The 19,506-nt window shown below is 42.3% G+C and overlaps 1 protein-coding gene and 1 long non-coding RNA gene across 3 annotated transcripts in view; one reads left to right on the plus strand and one right to left on the minus strand.

The window, feature by feature from the left end:
- The window catches only part of MGAT4C (MGAT4 family member C), a 287,250-nt gene that overhangs the window by 26,497 nt on the left and 241,247 nt on the right, over window positions 1-19,506 (plus strand). Inside the window, exon 2 of one of the 2 annotated variants that reach the window (XM_083463101.1) lies at window positions 8,011-8,106. In XM_083463101.1, coding sequence (XP_083319227.1) covers window positions 8,080-8,106 — 27 coding nt within the window. In that variant the 5' untranslated portion in view covers window positions 8,011-8,079. Of the gene's footprint in view, window positions 1-8,010; window positions 8,148-19,506 lie in introns of those variants that run through there. The other variant, XM_083463102.1, reaches the window with a different exon arrangement.
- LOC310687697 lies at window positions 2,121-12,830 on the minus strand. The gene is made up of 4 exons (XR_014516538.1): window positions 12,631-12,830; window positions 11,414-11,643; window positions 2,948-3,123; window positions 2,121-2,238 (listed from the first exon to the last, which is right to left on the minus strand). It is a non-coding gene; the product is annotated as an uncharacterized lncRNA (long non-coding RNA).

Consider the following 19,506-nt stretch of genomic DNA (forward strand, 5'->3'; position numbering starts at 1 on the left):
GTGGTCTTTCAGATTCAGTTTGTCATTGAGGTGTGAATCAGATCTGCTAAATGGATTCAGCATGATGAGTTGTAAGCAGATCAAGTCCAGAAGTTTTTGTACGGGGCACCCTTAAATATGATTTTTTTAAAAAATCAAGAGAAACTTTCTCTGACTTTTTGATTTTTGGCTATAACTGGATGAAATTTACAGACAAAGTTGCCCCTTCTGGGGAGATGCAACCTCAAAATGAGAGGGGCTGTGGTTCTCCTGCATGCCCAGGCTTTACCATCAAAAATAGAAATCATGTTTCCTCTCCTATGCTTCCAGCCTACAACAATCAGTTTGAAAATTGGAAATGCATAGGATGGACAGAACTGGAATCATACAGAGTAGATCCTAAACAGACCAAGCTACTTCCAAATGTTGCAAATACATATATAAGGAAATTCTTGTTGTTGCTGCTTTGAACTGAGCTCTCCTAAAAGTTTGCAAACTGGTAGCCAAACTAGTAACCAAACAAATGCAAACTGAGGAAGGCTAAGAAAAGGGTGGGGGAGCCAGTAGAATGAAGACAAATTGACTGTAGTATTGATTTTATTTGTTAAGAATCGGAAAGCAGTTGGGATGAATGTTAGTAGTCCACTGCTCTTTGGAACACCTTGCATTCCCAGGCAGAACTTGCAGAAAAACGCAACCATTTGAAAACAAAAGACTACTAGTTATTACAAATCACTTTAATTGTGGCCTAGGAAAATAATTCAATGTGATTAAACCTAGACCTATTAGTCATGAAATCAAGGTTCTCTCCACTCCTCTTGAGTTCAGGGTAACTTTCCTAGTTACCTTGGTTTTACTTCAACAGCAACCACAAACACAATAGCAATAAAGCAACAGCAGCAGCAGCAACAACAACACGGAGTGGTTGCTTTATTTTAAATGCCAACACATTTTGTGTGGATACCCAAGTTTACAGAGGTCCTCAGGACTTTAAGGATTCCATGAAATAACTTGATAAACCTTGATAACAATGCAATCTGACTTTGACTTTTGAAACCTCACCTGAATCACCCCTATTCACTTTGTAATTTGGGCCCAATGTGCACATCTAGTAAACCCTGGCCCTGTTGGGTTTCATAAACAGACACAAAAAATCTGTTTGCTGCAGGTAAATAGTAGAGTTTGTTCCCTATCTGGATATCATGGACAACTGCTTTGCTGGTTGCAGCTGAAATGCATGAAGCCCAGAATGGAGTCTCTCTCCCTGACTAAGGAGTAAATACTTCACAAATCTGGAATAAAGTCCCTAAGATGGCTGAATGGCAACTTGTACATCTCCTTCTGGCAACTCTGCAACCAAGCGCGCTTTCCTTTGGACCACATCAGTGAGGCTGAGAGAGAGGTCATATTGTCTGGACAACCCAGGACTTCTATACAGTAGGACCTCAGGTCAAGAACTTAATTCGTTCTGGAGGTCTGTTCTTAACCTGAAACTGTTCTTAACCTGAGGACCACTTTAGCTAATGGGGCCTCCCGCTGCCGCCGCGCCGCCACCAGGCAATTTCTCTTCTCATCCTGAAGCAAAGTTCTTAACCCGAGGTACTATTTCTAGGTTAGCGGAGTCTGTAACCTGAAGCGTCTGTAACCCGAGCTACCACTGTACCAGGCTTGTACCCTGGAAAGGTCACTTTGGTGCAGCTAACACAGCAAAAAGAATATGGGAGCCAGCAGTTACAAGTTACCAGTCTCTGCAGCCACAGCAAGTGCTCTGATTTTCCAGCAGTTTGACTTCACTCCACGAGGCGCACTCCATTGTCTCTTGAGACAGATGGATGCCAACAATAAGTGCAAAAGCATTCTAACAGTTGAATAAATAAATATGGGCTCAGAGTTACTTGTGCCTGAATAGAAGAGTAGGAAATGTCAGGTGTGAGCTGCATTGATTTTTTGCAAGAGGAATGAGTGAAAACATATTTCTTTTTAGACAAAGCACCTCCTACCTGCTCTTTCCAATATACCTATAAACTTATCAGCTGAATATTCCCCTGTCGGATACATTTTCAGTTTATACTATAAGGGTATAGTGCAGGTACACAGGTGAGGATTTCACAGTGAACCAGAGAGATTTCTCCCTGCCAAAATTCATTACACCACCAGTTTGTTTATTTTATTCTTCCACTTGTGCAAGTTGTGAGGAGGCTTGTAAAAACAGTTGGAGCAGCTTTTGAGAACAGGAATGGTATTTAGCTTGACACTGTTCTGGAAGAAACAGATTTGTAGCTCAGAGGTGTTCCTGAATCAAGCATGGTCTTTGGAGGCTCAGGTAGTCTCAGAGAGTGAGTGCCCATTCCCAGCTATGGCTGGGTCACCAGCTGTGGTCCCTGGACAGTGATGACCTGGCCACTGTACTCCATGCTATGGTGAGTTTCTGATTGGACTACTGCAATGTGCTCTGTGTGGGGCTACCTTTTTCCTTTTTGTATAATTTTTATTTAAGATTTAAACAAAACGTATTATCCAAAAATATGTCATCCTTAATTTTTTCCCCATTTTTCTAAGGAAAATCAGGGCATTCTGGGATTAAATCAGAAACTGGGACACCTTCTCTAAATCAGGGGTGTCCCTGGAAAATAGGGACACCTGGTGGGTCTGGTTTAGTATTTTGAAGGCCTAAATGACTTGGGTCCAAAATGTTTGAAAGACTGCTTTCATTCCTCTTAACCTTCTCAGATGTTGTGATCTACTGAGGGGGCTCTCTTGATAGTTCCATGACCCTCAGACGTGTGCAACATGGCAGCCCAGGAGAGAGCTTTATCTGTGGCACCTCCTAAATTGTGGAGCACCCTCCCCACAGAGATGTGTCTAGCTTTTCCTATGTGCTTTATTGTTTACCTTTCACCATATTATGAAGGCACATGTCTTTACATTGACCTTTGACAGCTACTGTATTTCGTTTTGTGGGACTCACCTCTTTTGCTGAATACTGTCCTGCTCCAAGTGAAATGACTTTTCTTGTTTCATAATTGCAATGGTTTTATCGGTTTTTATAACTGTGTATTATGTTGTTGTAATCCTCCCTGGCGTCTTGTGGTGAAGAAATCATGCCAATTAATACCTCAGTCAAGAGTCGGCAGCAATCAATATCTGAATATGAACAAAGATGCATGCTCAACATGAATGTGTACAAACAATGAATTAACTCATAATCAAACTTGGTTAGAATTACAAGAATATTTCAGTTCACTAGAGAGACACCAAAGCTTTGTATTCATCTGGACATCAGATTCGTCCTTGAGACTGACCAGTTACAAGTTTGGGTTGCTTCACTAATAAAAAGCAGTGTTCCCGATCATGTGTGGAGAGCCTAAACAGGAGTTGGAGGTGGTGGCTGCTGGCATTATTCTGTTCCACTTTCTATATGCATTTATTTACCCAAAAGTGTCTTTGTAATATGCGTGTTGGAAATATTCAAGCAGGGCACATTGGGACAAAAATTACTTCTACAATATGCAGCAAAGGACTGATCTTGCCTCAAATCCCCAAAAGCAAAAGAGTAGTTTCTTACTGCCCCTCAGGGTGCTTCTAACCCAGCAGTACTTTCCTGCTTTGTCCATCCTTGTATTTACATCCCAAACTATCAAATTTCTTTGCTACTACCTATCTTGTGAAAGGTCAGAAAGAACAGTAATTGGCTACCAAGGAATCTTTCACATTACTGGGAAATTGTATCATGAACATTAAGAAAATGTACAATTTGAACAATTTATGCAAGAAGGAAGGAATCTAAATATCTGGCACAAATATAATTTGTTTTCCTCATGATGCATTTCTGTTTGCTTAAAAATAAAAGTGTAACATTTGTTTTCCTGGACATACATGATATTAAAAGCAATGAAAGAACTACAACTCTCTCTGAAATTATTATTTGCAATGCAAGGCTATTCAGATCCCAAACGTATCCACAATTTGAAGTCTCTTGGCAGTGTTGAGTATTTCTTCAGCACAGATGCATATGCATAATTAGTGACTTTTTCTCTCTCTTTTACATTGATGACATGAATATTTATTCAGTGGTTGTTGTTTTCTAAGTTGAGGAAATGTTGACTGGGCAATGTTAATAATTAGTCAATATGTCCATACATTTTTTAAACAGGTGGTTGGCAATCGGCCTCCAAATGGTCACTGATTTCATTAACAGTTGCATTCTATATTATTTGTGCAGACTGAAGTGGAAATGTGGAGATGGGGGGCGGGAAGAGAAACCTAGAAACCAAAATTGCCATATTTGCCCACGCCTAGTTGCAAGCTATGGGACGTGGGTGGCGCTGTGGGTTAAACCACAGAGCCGAGGACTTGCTGATCAGAAGGTCGGCGGTTTGAATCCCTGCGATGGGGTGAGCTCCTGTTGCTCGGTCCCTGCTCCTGCCAACCTAGCAATTCGAAAGCACGTCAAAGCGCAAGTAGATAAATAGGTACCGCTCCGGCGGGAAGGTAAATGGCATTTCCGTGCTCTGCTCTGGTTCACCAGAAGCGGCTTAGTCATGCTGGCCACATGACCCAATAAAGCGAGATGAGCGCCGCAACCCCAGAGTCGTCCGCTACTGGACCTAATGGTCAGGGGTCCCTTTACCTTTAGTTGCAAGCTACTGCATGCAAACATCTCACCACACCAAGCAATCTCCCTGATTGTGGGGAAAAGTGTAGTTTATTTTGGTTTATGGAATCTTCTATGATAAAGTGGTGTGGTGAGTCATTTCTGCTCAACAGCCTCCGCTAGTTGCCCTTGCAATCATCCTTGCAATCATCTAATGGGCATAATATCCATCTGTCTGTCTATCTAGCTAGGCTTGAACTTCACTGAGTTTCTTACCAAAAGGTCACTGTCAAGCAATAAGAATGCTTTTCTTCTTCACATGCTTTAACAATCCTCAAGATTGGAGTCAGGTTTCCAGTGACAGCTGGGGACATGTCAACACTTGCAGCATGGCAGATGGTTGGATTGTGTGTCAAGCAAACCTTCAGCAAATGCTTATGGCATCCACAAAGTCTCTCCCCCATCCCTATGCATACAGCATATAGAAGGGTAGAAAGAACTATATGAGGGTGAAAGTGACAAAGCACATAATGAAATTATTGCTATTTTATGTGACTATAAATGCAGACGTTGTTCTTGCCTTGTGAAAAAGCTCTAATTTTCCATGATTACTTCGATTAGCAGCATTCACAACTAAGTACCTGAATTAAGCAGCTATAAAAGGTTCCATAATGAAGCAGGAGGGCAAACAACAATTATTGAGTCAGGCCATTCTGCTGCTCAATGCTGCCTAGTTCCCCATGCTTTAACATACTTGGAGGTGTGGTCATTTTCCTATACTGATGGACAAGATGCCTGTTGTGAGTTGTGTCACACTGTCAGTGCTAACTTTATTCTATTAGCCCATTTCACTTCCTTCACTAAAATTCATAATGATGTTACTGAATATTTCAAGAAAGTGCCAGATTGACAACGCAGAGTAAGTCATCAATAAAATAGTGTCAGTGAAGTTAACTCTTTATTCAAAGAAACCCAAACAGTGCAGGCCTAGTGATCACAGCAACTCTTCCCAGTAGGTCTTGCCCCAATGAGGCAGTTCAGTTGCAAGGACTGAAGTTCCCTCCCCTCTTCCTACTGCTTTCTAAGGCTCCTCCCCCAGTTGTGCTGAGTCCCTACCTGAGTAGGGATGTGTGCTGAGTCCCTACCTGTACTCGTTGTATACATATGACTGCATTTCATCTGATCCATCCACCACAATTATTACATTTGCAGATGATATCACCATAATGGATCTAATTACAGGTGGAGATGAATCAGCCTATAGGGAGGAGGTTCAAAAAGTCTCCACATGGCGCCTAGAGAACAACTTGAACCTAAATATCAGCAAGACAAAGGAGATGGTGTTGGACTTTCGGAGGTAGAGAGAGGAACTAGCCCCGTTGTATATCAGGGGTGTGTGTGTGGAGAGAGTCTCTTCCTTTAAATTTCTGGGAGTTTACCGTATTTTTCGCCCTATAGGACGCACCAGCCCATAGGACGCACCTAGATTGGGGGGGGGGAATAAAGGAAAAAAATTTACCCCCCCAGGTGCGGGGCTGGGGAAGCTCGGGCTTGGGCAGCTTTGGCATCGCTCTGGGAGCTTGTGGGGCTGGGGGCGGGGAAAGCGGAGCTTCCCCCTCCCCCAGCCCCCAGAACAGGACCCAGAGCGATGCCGAAGCTGCGTGCATCTTTGGCATCGCTCTGGGAGCTTGTGGGGCTGGAGGAGGGGAAAGCGGACCTTCCCCCTCCCACAGCCCCCAGAACGGGACCCAGAGCCATGTGGAAGCTGCGTGCAGCTTTGGTATCGCTCTGAGAGCTTGCGGAGCTGGAGGAGGGGAAAGCCCTCCGCCAGCCTTCTAGCCAAGTCGAGTTTGCGGGGCTGGCGACGGGGAGGAGCAGGCTTCTCCCCCCGCCAGCCTTCTAGCCAAGTCGGGGGACAGCGGGAAAGGCACACTGCGCCTCCCCCTGTCCCCCCAGTTTGTGGGGCTGAGACGGGGAGGAGCAGGCTTCTCCCCCCCGCCAGCCTTCTAGCCAAGTCGGGGGGCAGCGGGAAAGGCGTGCTGCGCCTCCCGCTGTCCCCCGAGTTTGCGGGGCTGGCGACGGGGCTCTCCTGAAGCCTGGAGAGCAAGAGGGGTCGGTGCGCACTGACCCCTCTCACTCTCCAGGCTTCAGCGAAAGCCTGCATTCGCCCCATAGGATGCATACACATTTCCCCTTAATTTTTGGAGGGGAAAAAGTGCGTCCTATAGGACGAAAAATACGGTACCTTAGTGAAGACCTCACTTGGAAAATCAATACAACCCAGGTGGTTAGGAAGGCCCAACAGAGACTCGATTTCTTCAGGGCCCTGTGAAAGAATAATATCAAACAAAAATTGATGATCTCCTTCTACAGGGCCACAATAGAAAGTGTCCTTTCATACTGTATAGCAGTGTGGTATGCTGGTTTGACCCACGGACAGGAAGTCCCTACAGTGGGTGGCAAATACAGCACATGACATTATGGGCTGTCCTCAGAGTTCGCTAGATGACATTGTGGGAGACCGCTGCTTCAGGAGAGCGAGGAAAATTCTTAGGGATGACTCACACCCTGGCCAGCACTTCTTTAATCTCCTACCTTCGGGCAGGAGATACAGAAGTATAGTCAGCCACACCAACAGGTTAAAGAACCGTTTTTATCCGTGGGCTATTGGGCTGCTGAATGGAAAATAAAAAGTGTTGTAACTGACTTTTGACAAGCACACAGAGCGTGAACATGACTGAGTGTATATGGGGGGGGGTCATTTAATTTCACTGCACACAGGTGGTGTAGTGACAATAAAGGTTTATTTATTATGTTTATTTTTATTATTATTCACCAGCAGCCTAAGGCTCCTTTGTCTTGTCTCTCTTTGTTATGTCCTTTTTATTTGTCTCTGTGTTCTGGGAGACCGGGGGGATGGGAGCTGGTCACAGCAGGAGAGGGGGATTCCCTGGTGTCTTCAGCAACCTGCTTCTACTCAGCCCCTTGATCCCCCTATTCTGCCTTGAGTCAGAACTGTGCGCCTCCACAGTCTCTTCCTGCTCACTAAACCCTGTTGCTTCTTCAGCTTCTGACACATCCTCCTCCCAATCTTCTGCCTCTAACCACTCATTGTAGTCCCACAACCAATCCACCGGCTCTGAGCCTTCTTCCCCTTGGGGGTTCCTAAGCTGGTGCTTCTCATCACTTTGCTGCATCCATCTCTGCTTAATGATAGGGCTGGCCCAGCTGCTCTAGAGGGTTGGAGGATGCTATGAAACAACGTGGGAGTTTGCTTGGCTAAAAATGGTCCCCACCCTACTTTCATTCATGAAAGTCTGCAGTGAACTCATATTGATCGTAGACAGGCAGTGTTGGATCCAGCTCATAATAAATGAAATAGTACTAGTGGTAATAAGTTGAAGAGGTATATATTATGATTTTTTCTTTCTCTCCAGACTTCAAGAAAACCGTGGAGGCTTGGAATCCTAAATGCAATACTGGTATGGAGTTTCAGCTCTACCACCATGGTTGAAAACAGCAAGAGCAAAAAAGTAAGATATTAAATAAACACTAGCCAACACGAACAATTAGGGTATGTTATGATAATTTAATGAAATAACAGTAAACTAAAGTATTAAAAAAGTGACATATTATGAAAACTAAATGCATGTGGTCAAGGAGTATGGTATCTTTGAAAAAAAATATTATAGGCAAGTACACACATTTTTTCATCTTTGGGAAATTATTTGTCAGATGGGTGGAAAGAGAATGAAGTTATCCAACTGATTCCTTGTGACCTGAGCAGCAAAGTGGAAAAGTTGATGATGATGCAATCATATGATGGAAAGAGATCTGAAATGTGGTTGTGAAGAGTGTATAATGCCTAATGGTTGTAAGGAACTGTTTGAAGCAACAAATAAAACTGAAGAAAAGGATACATGGAATAGTTAGTTTTGGGAGCTGGGCACTTGAGCATCTGGATCAGAGTCTGTAATGCAGGCTAGCCAATGTGCTGTCCTTCAGGTGTGGGGGAAAACACTCATCATCCCTTGCCATTAGTCATGCTGGCTGGCGCTAATGGGAACCACAGTATGGCATTTCATGTTAGCTACTCCTACTATTTTCTTTTCTGAGTTTAAATTGGTTGATTGACGAAATTCTTCTTCCCTCCAAAAGCACAAGGAATTCTGTGCACTTACAAGGGGATTTTCATAGCACATAATGGATACCCATGAATTCACTCATTTAATTTGACTGAGCTGATTGAAACCAAACTATTATAAATGCAACTTTCTTGCATTTCTTTGCTGCATTTATGACCCAATAATAATAAATCATAACATAATAATAAAGGGAATCCTAATTGGAATACATCAGTTCTCTCTCTAAATGGGAACTGGTTGACCCACACTCAGATTATAGAAGTTGTTTGAAGGTGTCACAACTACATTTGGATTTTTAAAATTATTGCACTTTTGTAGCACTGTTGAAAAAGTCCTAAATCTCCAATTAAATGGGCTTATGGCAAAAAAATCAGCTTCTTATCTGAATTCTAATATATCATTGCTGGTAAAAAATATTGATACCTGTAACTATGTAACACTGTAGTCTCAAGAGAGAAATATATGCAAAATTAAAATGTGCAACATATTTTATTTGATTTACTATGAATTCTCCCATGTATTTCCAGGTGGCAAAAACTGGCATTCTTGAGGTTTTCCAAGAATAAACCCTTTATGTCTGATTAAAATGCAGATGAGCGTCATAAACCACAGTAATTTGAAGGGACTGATTTACTGATGCAGTCGCCTTCCATCTGCTTCAGGTGTGAAGCTGGAAAGAATTTGTTACGATAAACTAAAATTAATTTGGATTTAGAATCCATTTCCTTAAGATGAACATTTTACACTGAACATTCCACTAACTCTAAACTTATGGTTCTGCTAGCGCTATAGTTAGAGGTTTTGTAATGTGCCTTTCATATTGTTACCATGTTCATGGTGGGATCTTGATGCCTCATCATATTACATATTCTGGATCAATTAATCCAGAGATATAGAATCTGAGACCCTCCCAATGTTGTCTGAGATGCCCATCAACTCCAACTGGCATGGCCAGTTGAGCAGGGATGATGGGAACTGAAGTCCAAGAACATCTGCAGGCCCACAGGTTCCTCATTCCTAATCTAATCCATCTCTTCTAAGTGGATCATGAGTTGGACCTTCCAATATGGGAGAGAGGTGCAAGATAGCAGCAGTTCTAAATCAACCACTCAATCAGAAGAGCAGGTAGTGTTGGACCAGAGCAACAGCGTGGGACCTTGAACAGCTCCAAGCTGACAAGGTCTGGAGCCCAAGTGAACCTTTTTATAGATCATCCCCAACCTTGACTATGATCGTTTATTGCAGTTATTAGTCTTTCTTCTAACAAAACGTAACCCAAAGCAACTTACAAAATACTACAAAGATTAAAACCAGTATAAAACCAAAACAAAATGAAAAAAAAAATACATCTAACACAGTCCACCCACTGAAAAGAGACCACAAATACCTAAAGCTCTCCAAATTAAATGCTGAAAGCCTCAGTAGAAAGAAATGTTTTTGCCTGACACCTAAACGAAGATAGTGATGATTCCAGATGGGCCTCCTTGAGGAGATAATTCCATAAGTGGGGAGCCACCATTGAAAAGGCCTCAATGTCATCACTCCTTCCATGGGGGCTTGCAGAGAAGGGCCTGAGGTGATGAATGGGTTTAGTTTATGTGGGGAGAGATGGTTCTTGGGGTATATTGACTGCCTACTCTGTGATGGATAAAGATGTTTGAAGAATAATCTTTGTGTCTAGAGACCATTGCACTACATAGTTTTGCCTAAATTGGCGCGTTGTTGTTATGAGATGGTGTATCATAGAACAGAGCTATGAATCAGGAAGTTCCTGGTTCATATATTGCCTCTCTCATGAACTCTCTAAGGCTATATTCACACAAGCACTATGCCACTTGAAACAGTCGTGGCTTCTCCCAAATAATTCTAGGAACTGTTGTTTGTTAAGGGTGCCTTGTCATGGAGATGCTGGTATTTCTAGTGGTGAATTTGCTTCATGCAAGAGGGTTCTGTTAGCATAAATTGGGGCACCACATTTTAGCCAGTGATTCTCAGGAATGGCTGAGAAGACAAAGGGTTTAAGTGAGGAGGTCTGGCAGCAACAATTTGAGGCCAATGTTTTATGAGTGAAAGCGATTTCTGAAAAGGCAACCCAGCACTGGATACAACCGTAATAAGGACATAAATAAAATAAATGGGGGGAATAGTCAGTGTCTCATTGAGGATCACTTAAAATGACCAAGTTTGACAGATTTGCTGAGGCAAAATTACTAGTAGGCAGAGATAAAAAAAGAAGATTGCAGGAGTCAAGGGGATCAGCAAGTGTATTTTTTAAAAAGTCTTGGAACTTGTGTATAGAGCAAAGGTAAAAGTAAAGCAGTTTGAAAACACACCATTCACTCCTGCTTTATGTATGCAAGTTGGATTGATGAACATAAAAGGCCAATTTCCCACTTAAATAAGTAGCAGAATAGTCATTTTGTAATTTTCCCTTTTGAGGTAGAGAAGCATGAGAGAAATCTTCCTGTTTCACCTATTGCTTTGAAAGTAAAACATTCAGTACGTAAAGCTAAACAGAGCTGGCTTTGAAAGCGGGTATGGGATTAGCAGAGATGTTGACGTTGAGAAATTAAGTTCGGTTACTCAACGGCAGGGAACTTTGCTCAATGAAGGGAGAAAAAAGCACTGCTCAGCTTGCAAACAGCCATATTACCTTTTCAAATGGGTGGCTGCCAGCAATAGCTTTCTTTATTACCTTTCTTATTGAGGAAAGCCATTGAATATTTCATTCACTCTCTCTTCTGTTGATGTTTTGATAGCTTGAATGCTGCTGTATGGCGAACTCATTTCCTGGGAATGTATATTTGTAACAAAGGTCTGATAGGTACATAATCCACTGGGTTCTTCATTCTTTCCTCTCAAGAGTTTCTCATTGCTTTGCTTAAGGTTATAACTTGAGCTCAGATTGCTGCTGTTGGCATCCATCTGTCTCAAGAGAAAATGAAGTGCATCTCTGGGGATGAAGTCAAGTCGTGTAGAGTCCTCTCTGGGGCGCAAGTCTGGGCAATGTATATGGAGGTCCTGGGCTGCTCAGATGGCAAGAACCCCCTCTTGGCTTCACTGATGTGATCCAAAGGAAAGCAGAGCAATACATTTGGCACCATGTTGGCTGCAGGAGTTGCCAGAAGGAGGTGCAAGGGACCATCCACTGTGGATTATTCTCTAGATTTGTGTAGGGTTTACTCCTTAACCATTTTTCTCCCAAAGGTGTCCCACAAGGCAGCTCAGGAATATAACAGAATATAGAAAGACATTTTCTTGCAGGCAGTTATTCATAAATACAAAAAATGATTTCTTGTTGGTATATGTGTTTGATGAAAGGCAATAATATGACCAATAGTAGGGAAAGAGATTAAGAAATAGTAAAGTGCTATAAAACTGATGGGGAAGCAAATAAGACCTCTTGATTATTTCTTTTGCCCTTTCATATTATAGTAAATTCTAGTGATGCACATGGACCCAAAGTTTTTCCTTTTATTTGTATCTGTGGATTTCTTTCAAAGAAAAATCCAAATCACCCTTGGATATTTTTTCAGGATCTTCTTCATAATCATAAGAATAATAAACAAATGTTTAAACCTCTTCCTAACTTAAAGCCATTGAAGTGGTTTACATATTAAACAGAATAAAACATAGAAGCGCAAGCTCTAAGATTGATTAAAATCAATTTAACAAACTCTAAAATGATAAAATCATCCATACAGATTCTAAATACTACAAAACAATTTCATCAGATGTAAAATGGCTAAAAGTACCTGTTGCTGGAGAGTATATAATCAGGGGATAGCTATTGCCTTCCTGTCCTGCTTGTGGGCTTTGACAGTGGGAAGTAGGATGCTTGATCACATGGACCATTTGAACTATTCTTAAGTTCTTATCCTTCATATGTGGTTTTAAAGGGTAGCTTCTTACCTCAGATCTTTGGTAATTTCTGAACAGTAAGTTACAATGTGTCACATTTCTGCACATGTCTTCTCCTTCTTGATTTTCCTTTGTGCATGCAGAAAGGTATACAGGATAAAAAGCTCACATCACGTGTCAGTAAGGTTGTACTCTTGCATCATGTGTACACTGCCCAAGCAGATGACTGATGTTGTAGCTTTGTTCATCACCTGTTTGAATGGATGGAAGCTGAGCATTCCACTCCCTGTGTCCCAACAGATGACAAGTACTGTCAATCAATGAAGCAATTGTGTGTTCAGTGGAAGAGAACACTGTGTGTAGCAGCCGGCACAGAATTCTCTGTTGACTAAGAGGATCAGTATATCAGCACCATAGATTTCAGTGCCATTACCAGAGTAAACTATTATTTATGAGCTTAAGCTGAGGCATTATTTAAAAGGTGCAGTTATCTGTAAGTACTGTATATTTAGTCATTATCCTTGAGAAAATAATTGGATGGAATTTGCTGCTGTACATTCAGTACACAATTAGCCACAAGATTAATCAAAAGAACACCTATTGTCTAAGTGTGTATTAAGAGATAAATCTTGTTGACATGCAGACTCTTACACATAGTGATACATGAAGGATTAAAGGTTCTGTGCATTGGATTTTAAATGGTAACACAACCAATTCCTATTGGAGGAGAGAGGCATGTGTTTATTTAACAACTATGTCACCACAAACTTTTTTAAAAATGCCATTGGCAAAAAATAAACAGGGGAACTTGGAGTGATGTAGAATTCATCTCTCTGCAGAATTCAGTCTGCTTTCTTAAAGCGTTAAGATTTTCCTCCCACAAAGTCTGTCATCTTCACTGGAGCATAGGAGCCAATGAAAATATTAAGCCTTTTTAAAAACATGTTGGTCTATGGAGGCAGGGAAAGTTGACAAATGAGACCCAAAAGAATGTTCTAAAATATAAGTTTTATCCCACAGATATTTTAACAACCTATTACCCACTATCTGCACAAAAAGCTGATATGCAATCCAAGTAGGGGGTACCTCCTGTGGGAGCGGAATCCATAGTTTAACTATACGCTATGCAAAGAATAACTTTATTTTGTCTGTCCTGAATCTTTCATCAATCAGCTTCATCGTATATCAGTGAATTCTAGTGTTCCAGAGCTCTGGTGTAAAATTCAACCCTGTTATAATTAAGGTCTTAGAACTTTGATATATTTTAACAGGAGACTCTAACTGAAATTAACGGGACTCAAAAATATTTATCTTTTGGCTAAGGTAAAGGGTAAAGGTACCCCTGCCCATACGGGCCAGTCTTGCCAGACTCTAGGGTTGTGTGCTCATCTCACTCTATAGGCCGGGAGCCAGCGCTGTCCGCAGACACTTCCGGGTCATGTGGCCAGCGTGACAAGCTGCATCTGGTGAGCCAGCGCAGCTCACGGAATGCCGTTTACCTTCCCACTGGTAAGCGGTCCCTATTTATCTACTTGCACCTGGGGGTGCTTTCAAACTGCTAGGTTGGCAGGCGCTGGGACCGAACGATGGGAGTGCACGCCGCCGCAGGGATTCGAACCGCCGACCATGCGATCGGCAAGTCCTAGGCGCTGGGGTTTTACCCACAGCGCCACCCGCATCCCACATCTTTTGGCTGGATTGCATCAAATTGCATCAAATTATTTTAGAAACTTAGAATTTAAGCTGTTTTTTGCACAGGTCAGTTTCCTAACTTTAAATTATGTACTTATCTAAATCCTTCTTGTGTCATTTGTTATGTAAGTGGGCAGTTTAATTAAGGAGCCAATGTGTTGAAATGGCTGGAGTGCTGAACCTTGGGCCAATAAGTATCTGTCAGCCTATACTGCCTCACAGGGTTGTTGTGGGGAGAAAATAAGGAGGGGAAGAAGCCACCCTAAGCTCTTTGGAAGAAAGAGGGAATATAAATGTAATAAATAAATACATTTATACAGATGTGAGATACAATAACAAATTCACCATAACTTTTGCGTGAGACAGTCCTGTCTTGCTTATATAACTATTGAAAGAATACTACAGACTCTATAGTCTGGATTCATGGGTTAACTTCACAGGAAGGGAAGTTAAGTGTTGATCAAAAACAAGGAACGGAGTAATTTAGAACTACTATAAAGCATGGGTGGCACTGTGGGTTAAACCACAGAGCCTAGGGCTTGCTGATCAGAAGGTCGGTGGTTCGAATCCCTGCAACGGGGTGAACTCCCCTTGCTCGGTCCCAGCTCCTGCCAACCTAGCAGTTCAAAAGCACCTCAAAGTGCAAATAGATAAATAGGTACAGCTGTGGCGCGAAGGTGAACAGCATTTCCGTGCGCTGCTCTGGTTCGCCAGAAGCAACTTAGTCATGCTGGCAATGTGCCCCGGAAGCTGTATGCCGGCTTCCTTGGCCAATAAAGCGAGATGAGCGCCACAACCCCAGAGTCATCTGTGACTGGACCTAATGGTCAGGGGTCCCTTTACCTTTATAAAGCACTATCCCATACATTTCTGCTCAGAGGTAAGTCCCATTGAGTTTGGTCGGGGTTACTCCCAGTTATATGGGTACAGGATTGTAGCTTTAGTAATTTGGAACTACCAGAATAGGAATGAGAAACCTGTACTTCTCCAGATATTGTTGGTCTACAACTCCCAATATCCCTAGCCATTTGCCATGCTGGTTGAAGTTGTGGAGGACTGCAACATCTGGAGGTCTACAGGTCTCCCAGCCTTGATTTAAAAGGAAGAATAATACCGAGAAAGTGAATTGTTGTAACATTGTAAACACATTTGATACAGATATGAAATGAAAGCCCTTCTTGGGGGACAACTTTCCTGATACAATTTTTCTTTGTTTAGTCTAAGAAAGCACAAGATGCACTGCCCTATGCAAGAATGACGTAAAGAGTATTGCCCTGTAGAATGTTTGCATTCATACTCAAAGCATGTCAGACTTAACAAAGTAAGCTGTTTTCCTAACACACAGCAAGTAATGTAGCAATTCAATAGCATAGAAATAGTTGGGATATAAGTGTTTTGACCATGTACATTCAAGAGCAAGTAGAAAACATTCTCTTCTATAATGGGGATCACAGAGGTTACAACTTTACTAAGGCAGCATTAAAGTGATCTAGTTAATACATTTTGTTTCTTGAGGCCTTTAATACTAAGATGTCTTTTATTTGAGAGCTGAAATGGCTAGAGCATGGTGAAATGAGAGTTGATGCATTTCAAGGTCAATATCAGTAGGAAATCTAGCGCTCTCAAGTGAGTCGTGCACATTTTGGGGTGAGAGAGGTACAATGCTTCTTTTTTTCTTTAGACTAATAGGAATATTTTTCTTATACTTAGGGTTGACTCACAACAAATGATTGATATCCTCCAACACAGGAAAATCTCATTATTCAAAAGTCTCTTTCACAAATATGGATGCTAGCTACTTTGGACGTGATATGGGCTTATGAAAGGACAGGTCACACCTGAAGCACTTTGCAAGCTTTGGACATGGTGCAAAATGCTCTTTAAAAGAAAAAAAAAAAACCAGATACAAAGAGAATCAGGGAGTTTGTTTCATATGCATTTTCTCCATATCCCTTTTCAACTCATTGTGTGGTTGTAGTCAACAAATGATTACCCCTCTGTGTAGTTAGATGACACATATGAAAGTCAAGGAAGGGGTAAGCACTGGCGGGGGAAGAGGAGTGCGGGGGGAGCGCCCCGCCCGCTGCAATGCAATTCTGGTGGGGTGCCAGAGCGGCTGCCCCCCTGCCTGCACTGGGTGCCCTGCCCCCACAGGTGGTGTGCCACGCCCCCGGACACGCTCCAGCCCTTCTCTCCACCCCCCGGTGCCACAGCATGAAGCTCTGCCACAGGGGGTAAGATTTGGATACAAGCCAGGGCACTCAGAACAGCAAGCTAGAAATCGCAATAGCAACAGCTGGCTTTTAATCGTTCTGTAGCTAAAGGGTTATTCTAGCTCCAACCCCTGTGACAGAAGCTGTTGGCCCTTTGGGGGCTTGGAAGCCTTCTACTTTTCTGCCTGTTGGATTGCACAGCATAGTGCCTTCCTACCCCAAGGAGGTTTCCAAGGTGCAGGGTCAGTGTTCCTACCTTGAAATGATGAGGATGTCTTGGGGTCTCCCTCCTGTGGGAGGCAGGCATTTCTGGGGTTATTTCCACACATGACTGCTACCCTACAGTCTTCCCCATCCTCTGTCATCAGAGTTCAAGTCTGGTCTTGTCCTTGACTTCCATTAGGCATGCCTAATTTTTTTTATTTTTTTTATTTTTGCTGTGTTCAGGTGACTATGCCATGAAACACAGGACCTAGGCTCAGACACTTTTGCATCAGAAGAGGAGCCCTGAGACATCAAACAAAAACCCTCTCCTTCAACCAACTTGGGAAACAGCCAAATATTTCTTACCCAGTGCCAGGGTAAAGCTCTTGAGCACTTGCAGTTACAAAACTTGGCAGGCATGCAGGCAATTAGGGGTGAACCCAGGGGGTTATTTCCATGTAGAGATCCCATTGACGTTCATCGAATCCCAGCTTGGAAATGAACTTTGTAGCCTCAAAGGTGAGTGGTTGAAGCCCTCACACACTTATCCAGCTCAGATAAAAATTTGATCAAAATTGCTATTTTCCGCTCACAGAAGAGTAACTCCCAGCCCCAAAACACACTTCCATTCCCATCCCCTTTTAATAAGTGTATCAGCATAGGCTATGAATGCATTTGAGGAGCAACAAGTGCCCTTCTAATATCTCCCATTCTCCCATTCCACCCCCCTGAAAAACCCAGTTATTTTCAGCGTGAAATTGAGATGAGCTTTAGGAAACTCAAAGTATCTCTAGACCTGTGCCAGAAGTAGAGTTCATGTCCACCTTCCACCTCACTCCCACAATTCTTCCCCAGGTACTCAGCCTTTCAGCTTCCTGCCTTCATTTTACTGCTCCATCCTCAGAAGTAACAGGAAACCTACCGACTTCATCAGAGTGGACCCCTCAGAAATAGGGCAATTGAGAGCTGATATTCTGCGGTGAAACACAACCTTAAATGTGCATTGCCCTGTGGTGGTACAGTACCCTTCAGTATCAGTGCTGGGACAACACTCTAGGTTACAGGAACTCTGGTTTAAACACCACCCACATGATACATTTAAAGCACATGGCTTCTCCCAAGCAATCCTGAAAACTGTAATGTGTTAAAAGTTTAGAGAATTAGAATCATAGAATCATAGAACTGTAGAGTTGGAAGGGACCCCCCAAGGATCATCTAGTCCAACCCCCTGCAATGCAGGAATATGCAGCTGGTCCATACAGGGATCGAACCTGCAACCTTGGTGTTCTCAGCACCATGGTCTAACCAACTGAGCTATCCAGTTGTGACTCCTTGAGAGCTAAACTGGTATAGATGTGACCTTTATCTTTCTTTTAGCTCCCAAAGTTAAGTATTTCACATTTTTATATAGGATTAACACTCCCCGCTTTTCGTTATTGGCTGCTTTCTGTGTTCTGCAACCCATCTTTGTTCAGCACTTCAGGTACTCAGTAGCATTCCTGCAGTGAGTCGGCAGTAGCTCCTACGCAGGCTTCAGTCGCAAACAGGGAAAGATGCTGTATTGTAATGTTGGGCATAATTCAGTCAAAGTGAGGCAGTCATTAAGTCCCAAGAGACTGCAGCAAGTGCTTGAATCTTTCCCACTGAAATCAGTTAAACTCTCAAGTGCTTATACTGTAACCATTCAGCCTTTTCATCTATCCCAGGATTGTTTCAAACAATGGCTTGGGGCGGAGGAGTTGGGGGGAGAGAGGGGGGTGAGGTAGAATTGTGTGTGAAATGGAGTAAACAGAATTTATCCCAAACTATGCATCCACTTTGCTAAGGTTTAATGATGCAGGGAGAATTTGTTTTTCAACATGTAAATTGAGCTTTCCTAAAGGAAAGGCATTTGTTCATTTTTTGTATGATGTATAGCACAATGCATTGTGTGTGTGTGTGTGTGTGTGTGTATTCTTCCCCTCGCTACTTCTGTTCCTCTTGCACAAAGCTTTGTTCTAGTTTCTCTTTGCGTCTGTCATGGTTACTATCTCCCGACTGTATTTTTTTTATGTCTAGTGTCTGCTGTCATTAGAAGGATTTACTTGAATAAATCTTTACCTCCCTAATAAATCTGCAAATATGAAATTAACAAGAAGCAGGCTGGTTTTTCAGTCTCTCATACGTACTTGTAATTGTGCATGCAGCATCCATTATTCCTTACTGCAGTGACAAATCTATATGGTTGATAATTCATTATTTTCTGAGTTGGCTCCCTGTTCACTTATTCATCTCAGAGAAATATTTCTTTCTGCCTACTTAAATGCTCAGGAAAAAAAGAACTTCAAACTTCTGAGAATACAATATATGCCCTTGATGAGAGTGTCTCTGTGAAACAAGGTTTGAATTTTTAGGTATTATATTGATGGAAAATTGGGAATGGGGAAAAATAGAAAGGGCTGTTTGAAAAATAGTAACGCCTTCTACATTTCCATGGCAGTAAATTCCACTGAATTTCAGTGTCACTTGTAAAATCCAACTAGATTAGGATTGTGGTTTGGGAGTCTAATGAGCTTTAGGTGCAGCAGTGTAAGGAAAGTCTTTCCCCACTTACAGATCTTATATCTAACAATGCTGGAACAACCCAATTTTTTGCTTATTAAAAGGCTCGGGGGGTGTCTTGCATACGGTATATGTCTAAAAAAGATCCAGTTTAAATAAGGTGAGACTCATTGGATCAGGTTGCAAGAGAGGCAATAGAGAGTGGGAAGGACTTTACAGAAGCATAGTGAAGGAAACTTTAAACGACATATGCCATATTTAGGGCAGAGTTTATTTG

This window comes from Podarcis liolepis, assembly GCF_965112155.1.
Source record: "Podarcis liolepis genome assembly, chromosome: 10".
In the NCBI taxonomy this organism is placed as follows: Eukaryota; Metazoa; Chordata; class Lepidosauria; order Squamata; family Lacertidae; genus Podarcis; species Podarcis liolepis.